At 37.3% G+C, this 11,815-nt stretch overlaps 3 protein-coding genes and 1 non-coding gene across 9 annotated transcripts; 2 read left to right on the top strand and 2 right to left on the bottom strand.

Moving 5' to 3' along the window:
• Positions 1-2,853: 2,853 nt before the first annotated feature.
• Positions 2,854-5,834, bottom strand: LOC110666575 (probable protein phosphatase 2C 1). 6 transcript variants are annotated; one of them, XM_021827145.2, is made up of 12 exons: positions 5,627-5,833; positions 5,486-5,537; positions 5,301-5,380; positions 4,922-5,003; positions 4,680-4,750; positions 4,492-4,571; positions 4,282-4,379; positions 3,686-3,809; positions 3,524-3,606; positions 3,360-3,408; positions 3,218-3,280; positions 2,854-3,066 (listed from the first exon to the last, which is right to left on the bottom strand). In XM_021827145.2, exons 1-11 carry the CDS (start codon positions 5,767-5,769, stop codon positions 3,228-3,230), a joined length of 915 nt encoding a protein of 304 aa, XP_021682837.1. In that variant the 5' UTR covers positions 5,770-5,833; the 3' UTR covers positions 2,854-3,066; positions 3,218-3,227. The 6 variants fall into 6 exon arrangements, 5 of the variants coding, with proteins under 5 accessions (XP_021682837.1, XP_021682935.1, XP_057987573.1 ...); XM_021827243.2 differs by having other exon boundaries at positions 5,486-5,532; positions 5,627-5,768; XM_058131590.1 differs by having other exon boundaries at positions 4,658-5,003; positions 5,486-5,532; positions 5,627-5,768.
• A 77-nt stretch (positions 5,835-5,911) lies between these two features.
• TRNAG-GCC (transfer RNA glycine (anticodon GCC)) lies at positions 5,912-5,982 on the top strand. The gene has a single exon. It is a non-coding gene; the product is annotated as a tRNA-Gly (tRNA).
• Positions 5,983-6,008: 26 nt separating this feature from the next.
• On the top strand, positions 6,009-6,878 carry LOC110666878 (uncharacterized). The gene is made up of 2 exons (XM_021827551.2): positions 6,009-6,162; positions 6,267-6,878. The coding sequence occupies exons 1-2, from the start codon at positions 6,117-6,119 to the stop codon at positions 6,731-6,733; spliced, it is 513 nt and encodes a 170-aa protein (XP_021683243.2). The 5' UTR covers positions 6,009-6,116; the 3' UTR covers positions 6,734-6,878.
• Positions 6,879-7,202: 324 nt separating this feature from the next.
• Positions 7,203-11,007, bottom strand: LOC110666340 (uncharacterized). Its single transcript, XM_021826832.2, has 10 exons — positions 10,572-11,007; positions 9,782-9,867; positions 9,581-9,647; positions 8,930-9,072; positions 8,442-8,490; positions 8,208-8,345; positions 8,020-8,100; positions 7,758-7,934; positions 7,609-7,695; positions 7,203-7,499 (listed from the first exon to the last, which is right to left on the bottom strand). The coding sequence occupies exons 1-10, from the start codon at positions 10,884-10,886 to the stop codon at positions 7,437-7,439; spliced, it is 1,206 nt and encodes a 401-aa protein (XP_021682524.2). The 5' UTR covers positions 10,887-11,007; the 3' UTR covers positions 7,203-7,436.
• Positions 11,008-11,815: the final 808 nt, after the last annotated feature.

The following is an 11,815-nucleotide window of genomic DNA, read 5'->3' as shown; positions in this document are numbered from 1 at the left end:
TTAGATCTTTAGAAGTAAAGGAAGCACTTAAGAGAATGAAAGTGAGTAAAACCTGTGGACCCGATGAAATACCAATTGAAGTATGGAAGTGTTTGGGAGATATGGGAGTGGTATGGTTAACTAAATTATTTAATAAGATTCTAAACTCAAAGAAAATGCCTAATGAATGGAGGAGTATTTTGGTACCTATTTTTAAAAATAAGGGAGACATACAGAGTTGCTCAAACAATAGGGGAATTAAACTCATGAATCATACTATGAAGTTGTGGGAGAGAGTTGTGGAGCATCGACTACGTCATGATACTTCTCTCTCTCTCAATCATTTTGGTTTCATGCCCGGTTGTTCAATTATGGAAGCGATCTTTCTCATTAGAAGCTTGATGGAGAAATATAGAGATGTGAAGAAAGATCTACACATGGTTTTTGTTGATTTGGAGAAGGCTTATGATAGTGTTCCAGGAGATATCTTATGGAATGTGTTAGAACAAAAAATGGTATCTATTAGGTACATACAAGTGTTGAAAGATATGTATGAAGGAGCAACTACTATTGTGCATACAGTGGGAGGGGACACAAGAGATTTTCCGATCTCAATTGGATTACACCAAGGATCAGTCATAAGCCCTTACCTTTTTACATTAGTTTTAAATGAATTGACAAAACATATACAAGAGAGTATTCTTTGGTGCATGATGTTTGCGGATGATATTGTTCTGATAGATGAGACACGAGAAGGAGTCAATCGAAAGCTAGAGCTTTGGAGAAGTACTCTAAAGTCAAAGGGTTTTAAGTTAAGTAGAACGAAGACAGAATACATGCATTGCAAGTTCAGTGAAGGCCAAACGGATGATAGGGAATAAGTTAGTTTGAATGGAGTTGTACTGTCCCAAAATAATCACTTTAAATATCTAGGCTCAGTCCTTCAAGTAGATGGGGGGATGTGAGGAGGATGTTAGTCATAGGATTAAAGCCGTATGGTTGAAGTGGAGACGTGCCACGGGAGTTTTATGTGATCGTAAGATTCCCAATAAGTTGAAAGGAAAATTTTACCGTACAGCCATACGACCGGCTATGTTATATGGTAGTGAGTGTTGGGCACTGAAAGAGTCGTATGCGTCTAAGATAAGAGTTGCAGATATGAGAATGTTAAGGTGGATGAGTGGCCATACTAGACTAGATAAAGTCCGTAATGAGAGTATTAGAGAAAATGTAGGAGTGTTGCCAATTGTAAATAAGTTGAGAAAAGGAAGATTGAGGTGGTTTAATCATGTGAAGCGTAGACATATGGAGGCTACAGTTAGACAAGTAGAGCACATTAGGTTAGAGGATAGAAAGAAAAAAAAGGAGTAGACCTAAATTGACTTGGAGGAGAGTAGTACAACATGATCTAGAAGCATTACATATTTTTGAGGATTTAACCCAAAATCGTTTAGAGTGGAGAAAGCGAATCCATATAGCCGATCCTAAATTTTTTGGGATAAAGGCTTAGTTGAGTTGAGTTGAATTGAAAGTGCATGCAATAATAAGAAGGTATACTTGATAAATATATTGATTTTGCTTCATAAAGGCAACTTTTTCTTTAATGTACATCCTAAATATTGCCTTTTGTTATGTGAATAAACATCGACTTTGCTAACATAATATTGCCTGAGCCTTTCATGCTTCCACAACGATTAGGTTTACTTCATTTTTTTATGGAACACCACTAAAAAATGAAAATAAACACTTAATTTTATTAAGGTTGTAGAATTCCTAAAATTTTGTGAGTTGCTTCATGAAATCCTATTATTCTTGGAATAAATACAGTAAATTAACAATAACTTTGTCTTCAGGGTGTTTGTGGGTGTGACAGATTTAAAAGTGGTTCAATTGGTGATGTGATTCGAACAATAGTGAAAAAGGATGGGTACAGAGGGCTCATGAGGGGTTGGATTCCAAGGATGCTTTTCCATGCACCTGCTGCTGCAATCTGCTGGTCTACATATGAAGCCTCGAAAGCATTCTTTCAAGAGGTCAATGGTAACAGTAACAGTGGCACTGTTACCTGAATAACCTTGCAAAGAAAGGGCATTTCATAATTTTCAGTTGCATCACAAATAATTCTGTACAAGTAACAAGAATCTAGCTTCACACAAGAGATGGTAAGCAACGCACAAACATCAACTTTCCAGTCTTACCCGTCTATTATTGGGCATTAGTAGTCAAATTGATTGGTCAGATAGAAGTAACTGTTCTGTACACATTGTTGTCCGATAATCTTATAAGCGCATAATGTTTTTGTTTATGAAATTGTGGGTTGCACAAAACCCCATATGAGTTCTGTCCATATTTTTTCTGTGGAAGAAATTTTTGGCTTTATGATGATGGGGGTATGCTGTTACAGCCATCAGTTATTATTTTCCTGGATATTTAAGGATTAGTTGCTGTTCGTTTTTGCTAATTGTTCATTCTTATTGATTCTTCTTATTTTCAAGCAAGCTTCTGAATGTTGTGATCGTCTCAGTGAATTTATAGAACCTTGAGTTTGATTGCTGGAGTAAGGGTGTTTTATTACCAAAATGTTGTTTTGGTGCTTCAAAAAATTTTAAAGAGGATGAACTTCAACTTTACCATGAAACAAGAATTATAATGCTGAGCTACGAGTTTAACTTCTAATGCCAATTTTGCATTTTGGCATTAGTGAAATAAATGTCTGTGTTTGAGTGTTTTGAGTTGGTAGATTTATCGCCTTCGTCGATCAAGGGATGATTTATAAAAGTTATGCAAAAGAGCAATCCACCTTTGACGTTAGGGTTCAGAAAGGCTGAAAAAAAAAGTATTAACAACCTTTTATACTAATGAGTGAGAGATCCGTTCGAAAAAAGGAGAAATCTGCAGAGAGGCATTGTTAATTTCTCAAGTCTCAAGCAATTCAAGCTATCATACTTTTTCCCAGGTTTTATATTTGATTGGTGAAGGGCATCAGACTACACTTCAAGATGTCTCAAAGATTGCATAAAGTACTTTACAAAATCTTTCGTGGAATTTTATGGTATCAGATCTATTTTTGGTAGACTTTGAACACACCTGCAATCAATAAAACATTATCAAACTTTAACAATCAAGAACCAATTCAGTTCAAGAATTAAAATGAATTTGACAACCATGGTGCAAACTTTATATTCTTTTATTTCTATGTTTCTTTTTTATGTATTCACTTCTGAACAGTGAGTTTCACCTTGTATTCCTCATGACCTTACAACTTGGCCGACAATCACAGTAATATCATCGAGCTTTCCACCTATCAATTAAAGAGTTTAGGTCAGGCATGGCATCAAGGGAAATGTATAACAATAAATGTACAGGAAAAAAGATCATGCCTGCAAGCTTCATCCCGAGAATTTTCTTCCAAAATGGAACATCAATACCCTATTTAGAAATATTCATTAGATTAAAATACAGGTTACGTTTTTTTGATCAAGAAAATAAATGTTACATTTATTGGATGTGGAAAGATGAATTTATATTCTAGTAGTTGTTTTACCTTGGATCTGGCTTCCAGTGCATAAGGGGATTCAAATTCTGAGTCCATTGCATGAGTTCTTGCTAGGTTAGCTAATGCCTTTGCTAGCATTGAAATTGAATCTCAGTTAGAAGATAAGCAGTTGAGTTACAATCTGTAATAAATTAAACTATGGAAACATACCAGCCTCAGCTACACTATCGTATCTAGCAATTGTCGAAACAATCTCATTGTCAAAAACATTGTCAAAGAGACCATCTGAGCCCATCACAATGGTGTCTCCCTCCATTAATTCCATACTGCTAACCTATTTTTTAGGAGATGAACAAATGATGACAAGCCATTAAATTATCATGATTAATAATTCAAAATCCCACTATCAAGTCTGATAACCATCAGCATTTTTTGTTTGCAGAACCAATTAATTCAGTGTGCTACACAAGAAAAAAAAAACAATCATGATTAAATCCTAAAATTCTATATGTGAAGAAAATTATAATGCTATTTATATTATCTAGTCTTTATTTTTATCATCCAATTTTTTAATCATAGTGATGATGAAAACTGAAATCCATATTTTCTCTCCTCCAGAGGAGCATCAAACACAGTTAAGTGGTCAAATTGACGCTATGGGTAGAGCTCATTGACCCATGAAAAATTAAAGCTTCTTACCAATTTTCCGTGGTAGGATTAGCGATAAATGATCCAACCCAAAATAAGAAAAGCAAATGAGTTATATTCTCTTTTACTAAGGAAGCTAGATGTAAAAATTTTCATACCATTGCATCAAGGTATGTCTGCCCAACCATTTCTGAGCTTAATTGATAAGGACAATCAAAATAATGTTCCTGAGTAGGAGTGGAAAAAATCATTTGACCTGTATAGTCATTGAGCAAGAAACGCTCTTTGATTTTGAAAAACAAATAAAAGAAAACGAATCCAGAAAACCATTAACAACAATGCACAAAGAGATGGGTAAACAGCTATACCTCCACGGACAACCCTTAGTCCACAATCCCCAACATTGGCAATCTTTAGCAATCCATTCCTCTCCAGCATGGCAACAATTCTATTTAAGCAAGTGGAAAGTGGAAGTTAATGATGATAACTTATGTGTCAAAGTATTTTCCTCTTGAAAACTATTATGGGCGGTACCTTTAAAGCATTATGAACTTACACAGTAGCTGAACCTGTGGAGGAAGTAGCAGCATGTGCTTTCCGTAAGAGAATCTTGGGGTCATCGTTAACCTGCCAAAAGCAAAGATGCATCACAGTTTCCACTTTCTAGCATACAACATTCAAATAGAAAGTACAGATGCTTACTCCCATCACAAGAATTTTCTTTGCAGAGAAGTTAATTAACAAGAAAATATCAATAGAATCAAATATTATTTTCCTTGTATGCTACTATGGCACTACCTCCTCATCCCCCACGAGACATGAAGCATTAGCCATCAGCTCCTGAGGGAATAATGAAGGATCCACATTCTGCTCAGCCCAACTGACAACCATTGCAATAGAAAGAGAGCAGTCTCAGATTTCAACATGGAACACCTGGTATAATTTTGCTTCACATAAACTCTATTTTGAGATCTTCGCTCATATACCAAATGAAAATTTTTTGCTAATAAGCAAAATGAACCAGAATAATAACAATAATTCAATGTAACCGATTAGAGTAATGATTGTAAACAAAAAGTTGCAGATATTACGCAAATTCCAAGTCCCTTGCATACACACAAACTTCACACATGAAAGTAAAAGCGAAATAATAATAGAGAGAATCAAGATTTTCTACCCAGATACACCATCAGCAACAGCAATTACTCCCCCATTGTACTTGCTCACAAAGAACGCATCTTCCCCTCCTCTCTCAATCTATCAAACGATTAAGATTATATACTATAATATTACTTACAGAGCAAAAAACGCATTACATAAATAGGACTAAGGACCGACGACAAGTGATTAGCAACTGCCTACCTTGTTGGGATGAGGGATGAGATGAGTTCCAACACAAAACGACACCTCTGATCTATGAACATGGCAAAAGAAAGATCAACCCTTTGAAATTTTAAAATAAGCAAAAAAGTGAATCATTAAAGCGAAGCAAAATCTGCTAACCCAACAGGGCTCAGTTGTGATGAAGCCAAACAAAGCCACTTATTCTTCCTAGGAATTGAATTTCCATTTGATAGATTACGAACTGATAAATGAAAGAGTGGATGAGACAGAGAAAATGAATCCCAGAAAACGGGAATTGCCATTTCCCGCTTCGGTTCTCTCTCTCTTTCTCACAGGATGCCGGGCTCAAATGTGTGTGGTTCAAAATAACGAAACAAGAGAACTAGGCTGCATGTTTAACACTGCATTATTTATAAACGAGAGCTTGAATTCTGTCAGCAAGAAGCACCAGTGGTCTAGTGGTAGAATAGTACCCTGCCACGGTACAGACCCGGGTTCGATTCCCGGCTGGTGCAATATGTTTTTTCTTCTCTTTTTCCCGGGTCGGTCAAAGTGTGTTGGATTGCCTTATTAGCTTTTTTTTTTTTGGCTCTCCCATAACATTTTTTGTCTCTCTCCAGCAGTCCGGCACTTTCAAAGATCTCCAGCAATGAACGCTACGTCCTTCTCTACGCCCAGGCCCAATTTCATTGAAGGTGATTTATTTTATTTAATTTTTTAAATTTTGATCCCATTATTAGGAGTATTAGAAACTCGCTAGGAATATCCTTCACCTACCGCACCCTGGTGCGTATTGCAGACAACAGTGGAAGCGATTCTGACACGAATCCTGATGCCGCGCCTCAACATTATCAGCCAATCTCAGCCATCGATGTTGATGATGATGAGGACGGCTCCTCCGATCAAGGCAACTCAGATGAAGAATACCATAGCTATTCTCGAGGTGAAGCAGAGAACGGAATCTCGTCTCTTCATATAAACGGCGACATGGAGCAGAAGAGCAGCAGCAGCGATGAAGAGGAGGCGGAGGAGAGAGTGACTGAGGCGTCTGATTCGGCGATACTCAGGGCTTTTAGAGAGGATGAGAATCGAAGAAACGCGCCGTTGACGGCTGAGAATGCGATGCGAGTGAGGGAAGCAATGAGAGGGATATCGTTCGGAGGATCCGCTCCCGATTGGGCGGGTCGAGTTCCTGAAGATGAGTGGATCAATCAGCTTCGGAGATTGAGGCAACCGCCCGGCCCTTCAACTTCTGTCCAAAATTAGAGCTATAATTAATAATTATTTGCCAGATTTTAGTACTTGCAGTCTTGATTGTAACAACGGATTTCCTTTTCTTTTCTCACTTTTGAATGCTTGGATTGAACTTGTTTTGTTTTGGACTGATTATGCTAGTTCGAACTTCTGAGAAGACTGACCTCTTAACTACATGTCCCTAGATATTCATATAGTTTATTATTATTTTTATTCCCGTTTATTTTTATTTTATTTTTATTATTATTATTATTTTTTCGTTACATATAGTTTCCCGTCCAATTGAGCCAAAATCTGTACAGAATAAAATTGCTAAGATATTCATATGAAAATATGTTCAATTTATAAATAGAGGGCATCCTAAAAAATTGATAAATGAGAAGTACTATTCAATGAAAGTTCACCAAGTTGCTGTTACCTCATTTCATGCTTTATGCCATTCCAAATACTCGTAGAGAGAGAAAGAGAGAGAGAGAGAGTGTGTCCGGATACAACTAATATTATTTCAATCTCAATTCCTCTTGATTCAAAATTGAAGTTACAGAATATGGTCAGACAAATCTCACACTGGTTCACTGCTGGTTTTCATAAGAGAAAAAAAAAATGTGTTGTTTCCTGTATTCAATAATTGAACCATCCTATGCACCAATTTCTATAGCTGCATTCAAGAACCGATATTCTCGATTTCGTGCCTCAGGCACTTCAGGCTACCCCTTCAAGCACCAATATTCTCAATGTTAGCGCCCTTGTCCATTCTCTTGACAATGCCAGCAATGACCTGACAAAATAATTCCATATAAACTTAAACAAGGTCTCAAGAGTTCATAATAGAATGAGTTTTATTGTTGCTCTTCATTTCTAATTAAAGCATCCAGAGCACATTATACCTTTCCAGGTCCTAATTCGTAACCCTTCTTCAGCCCTTTGGTTAGAAGTGTATTCACGGTTGTTTCCCATTGAACAGGAGAAGTCACCTACAATTTTTTAATTTAGGGTTCAATAGTCAATGGAGAAACAGAAGTTTTGAGTAGCTTACCTGGCGTGCTAATATCTTCTTGATTGTGGCAGGATCTGCATGTGGCTGAGCATCAACATTGGATATAACCGGTATTCTTGGAGGTTTAATGTCTGTTGCTGCCAATGCAGCTTCCAATCTTGAGACAGCTGGTTCCATGAAACTTGTATGGAAAGCACCAGCAACAGCTAGCCGCACCTAAGTTAAGTGGAATATAATGTTATTACTACAATTATAGTGAAAAAAAAAACCAACAACAACTATAAATTAAGGAGAGAATTACCGTCATTCGAGCTTTGAAAGACTTTGCCTTTGCTTCTACTGCTTCCACTCCCTTCACACCACCAGATACAGCATAATTCCCCTACCGAAGTAAAATTTGTTCAAGCTCTTAGTCGGTATACATTAGAACAATAAATAAACAGAGTGTGGTAGCAAACACTAATAGAGCTGCATACAAAAGAACCTTACAGGACATAGGTAATTTGCAATCTGAACTTTATTAGCTTCATCGACATCTTGATTGGCAGCATCACACAACTGTTGCACTTTGTCAGAGTCCAGTCCAATGACACTGACCATCGCACTTTTTGCAGTATCAGCTGCTTCCTGAAGGCAATTTCATAAAAATTAATTACCATGGAATGTCATAAACTGCATAATACCATGATAGATTTTGTCTGTTAACCAGCTATTGATGCCTACCTGCATGGCTTCACCCCTCAGTTTGACCAGCTTGAGTCCATCCTCAAAGCTTACAATAATATTAAAAAAAAAAATGAAAAGGAGATACCAAGTAAGAAAAAGTCAGGGACCATTTGACCATCTGCTGTCTATAAAGCATATTCAACTTCTACTCAAACAGAAAAAATGATGCACCAACTGAACATTAGTTTGGACTGCCCAAATTGATACATAAAAATTCAGCATGAGAAATGAGATGCAACCTAATAATGACCCAGAAAGGTTATTAACATTTAACAATCAGACTGCGACAGAATCATCAGGTTCATTTCCATTCTGTAATAGATATGCTTGACTCAGAATTATTCGGGACGTATAAGAAGATTGATCCAAGAAGGTAAGAAGCTTATAAACTAATTTTTGCAAATTCATCTAATTAAAGCCGGTTCAATTTACAGACTCGATTAATCAAAGACGCGGTGAACTTGGAAATTTAGTTAGATACTCACCTGAAAGCTCCAGCAAATGCTAGAGCAGTATACTCTCCCAAGCTGAGACCACATGTAACATCAACAGAATCAATTATCTGCTGACCTCCATCACGTTCTCGAAGCACCTCAACTGCAGCTAGACTGGTTACATAAATAGCAGGCTGCAGAGAGGGAAAATCAGATCTATCGATCATCAATTGGAAATATCATTCCCAAAAAACAACTAATAATTTTTTGGCATCAATAACAATAAATAATGCACCTATGAAGTATGATAAAAAAATAATAATAATAAAGAGGCATCCTAAAATCAATTGGCTAAAAAGGGTCCACAAATGGAGAAAATATATATATATATATATATAAAGGAAGGGGATGGGTTAAGGAAGAGAGAGGGAAGGGGGTGGGGGGGTGTGGAGGGATGGGTTTGTTTTGGGGCGGGGTGGGAGTTTAAGATTTTTTCAAGGATAGATCGACTTCTCAAGCTAATTGGTGGATTGGCACGGGACCCATAATATATTAGATGACTATTTGGAATATCTTCCTTGGATTTGAGTCTCTTAGAAACCACATGTGTTGCCCATCAGCTCGTCTCATAAAATTGGCCATAGATTATTGCCAAGACAATTAAGTAAAAAATAAAAGTTGCAAGGCTGTACCAGATGGTACCTGGCTTATCACAGTTGAATCCAGCTTCTCCTTTGGACCACTGCTGCAGAGCTCTAGAAGATCATACCTGCATGCAACAGGTATATCAACATCACCTATGAAGATTATCTACAAGAGAGGATTAGACTCTAGGCTGAAGATGTAGTAGTTGACATGAAATCAAAATTACACAGCATTATGTTGAATAAATAAAAACTTTACCCTAATATATCATTTGCTTTCTTGTACAAGTCGGCTGCAGCTGGCACACTTTGAGAGTCCTTTCCCATTCCAATGGCTTGTGCACCCTAAGAGTATTGAAAAAAAATTAAGAAATACAAACAATAAAATGTTAGGGTTATGAACGCTAAAAGATCTGTTATAGAAGAAATAGACAGAAACAGAGGGAAATAGAGAAGAAACAGAGAGGGAGAGAATAATTGACTAGAATCTTGTTATTTCTTGGAATGATCTTCCTCCAGCTACATAGCTATTATTTACACAGCAGATAACTTCAGTTACAAAAGTTCCCACCCTTCTAACTACCTCTAAGCACCAGCTCAATGTACCAGGCACCAGAGACTAAACTACGCTGCTATCTTTCTTACTATATTACAGCTCCTATTTATTACTTTCCCTATTATGCCTTAAATCTGATTCCCGTATACGTAACATATACGTACAAGAGAATGATTTGAATGACAAAGCAGACAAAGCAGTAATGTCAAATGATGCACAAAGCATAATTGTGCTATATTTCAATTGCCTGAGTCAAGTTTTTGGGTTCCTTTGAGTCAAGTTTGCACAAAGCATAAGCAAACCCAATGACATCTTCTGCCGAACAACTGAAAAACAGTTGCTTCACTGGCAATATCATCAAAATTCAGCTCATATTACTTCAATTTTATTATTATTATTACTACTAATTTAATTTTTAAAAGAAGAAAGTGAAAGAAGTAGCTAGGAGAAAAATCAGAGTATACATGGAAAATTGGTGCTACCTAATACTGACCTGACCAGGAAATAGAAAAGCAAAGTTAGGCTTGTAATTAGCGAAGAATAAGTCATCAACAACTCCAATGGTTTGAGATCCAACAGATACACTCATAAAAACCCTAGATCGACTAAGATTTTTGACACCAAACCCTCGAATTCCATTCCTAGTGCAGCCGGTGAGGGAATCGGAGGCAGTGAAAGATAGGCTTTTGAAAGAAACGGAAGGGAGAGCGAAAGAATACGCCATGGGAAATGCTGATGATGACGAGAATGAGATTACAAGGGAAGAGGGCGGGCGGAAGATGCGAGGATGGTTAAGGAGAGAGCACATGCGATTTTGAGCACAGAGAGCTTTTTGGGTCTTATAAGATGCAGTGGGTGTGAGGTGGGTAGGGTACCGAGTACGTTAGCGGAGTTTACAAAGCGAAACAGAGAGGGACGTTGGTAATGGCTTGAAAACCAAAGATACCGGCCAAAATTTTCTTAAATTTTATAAATAATTTTTGAATAAATTATTATAAATTCCTTATATTTTGTTAAATTCATGAGTCAATCTTTAAAATTTTAAATGCAATTAAAATATTCATTATTTTAAATACAAACTCACTCTTTAGTTCTTCTATAACCCTTTCTTGATAAATTTTGTAAGTCAAGTAAAGGTGACCTTGGTCAAATGAGAAAAAATAGTTTTAAATTCCTAAAACACCCCTACTTCCCCCCTAAAACCCATGACGACTCCTTACCCTCTTCGATTCCCAGAGATGCAATAACCCACAAGTGAAACCAAATGGCAGTATTGTATTCAACTAATAGTCGCAACTTCAACCTTAAATTCTAGTTCACCCTGTCTTCCACCAATTTAGCCTTAAATGGCAATGGGTGGACTTTGCTGGTTGTGATGATGTTGGTGGAGGCAAATTAGCTAGTGGGCTTCTTAGTGATGTTGGTGGTGGAGACCTTGCAGGTGGGTTGGGGGTGGAACTGGTGAAGTTAAAGGTGACGAGGTTGACGGTGTAGAAGGCTAAGGAGTTGCGAAAACAGTAAAATCAGGGGATTGAGGAGGTGGGGATGGACTTGAAGGGGTGGAGGGCGCTATTGTATTGGCATTGGGCTGTGAATATGGAGAAATCATAGTAGGGTCTAGTGGAGGAGGGGACGATTGTGGTAGCGGACTGGTGGTGGTGAGTTAGAGGTGGATGACAGTAATGGATTAGTTGAACCTGGTGGAATAATAGAAGTGGATGAATTTAGGGGTGGAGA

The sequence above is a fragment of the Hevea brasiliensis genome, chromosome 12 (assembly GCF_030052815.1).
Source record: "Hevea brasiliensis isolate MT/VB/25A 57/8 chromosome 12, ASM3005281v1, whole genome shotgun sequence".
In the NCBI taxonomy this organism is placed as follows: Eukaryota; Viridiplantae; Streptophyta; class Magnoliopsida; order Malpighiales; family Euphorbiaceae; genus Hevea; species Hevea brasiliensis.
This window is presented reverse-complemented; position numbering and strand designations above follow the sequence as displayed.

What these genes read in the sequence shown, in the direction of transcription:
- LOC110666575 (XM_021827145.2), bottom strand. Translation starts at nt 5,769, where the DNA reads ATGGCAATTCCCGTTTTCTGGGATTCATTTTCTCTGTCTCATCCACTC. An exon ending in GTTGCTGATGGTGTATCTGG is followed by an intron (nt 5,004 to 5,300) that starts GTAGAAAATCTT and finishes AATGGTTGTCAG; the next exon opens with TTGGGCTGAGCAGAATGTGG. An exon ending in TCTCGGGATGAAGCTTGCAG is followed by an intron (nt 3,281 to 3,359) that starts GCATGATCTTTT and finishes TTTAATTGATAG; the next exon opens with GTGGAAAGCTCGATGATATT.
- LOC110666878 (XM_021827551.2), top strand. Translation starts at nt 6,117, where the DNA reads ATGAACGCTACGTCCTTCTCTACGCCCAGGCCCAATTTCATTGAAG. An exon ending in CAGGCCCAATTTCATTGAAG is followed by an intron (nt 6,163 to 6,266) that starts GTGATTTATTTT and finishes TGCGTATTGCAG; the next exon opens with ACAACAGTGGAAGCGATTCT.
- LOC110666340 (XM_021826832.2), bottom strand. Translation starts at nt 10,886, where the DNA reads ATGTGCTCTCTCCTTAACCATCCTCGCATCTTCCGCCCGCCCTCTTCC. An exon ending in TGAGGGGTGAAGCCATGCAG is followed by an intron (nt 8,346 to 8,441) that starts GTAGGCATCAAT and finishes AATTGCCTTCAG; the next exon opens with GAAGCAGCTGATACTGCAAA. An exon ending in AGAAGATATTAGCACGCCAG is followed by an intron (nt 7,696 to 7,757) that starts GTAAGCTACTCA and finishes AAAAAATTGTAG; the next exon opens with GTGACTTCTCCTGTTCAATG.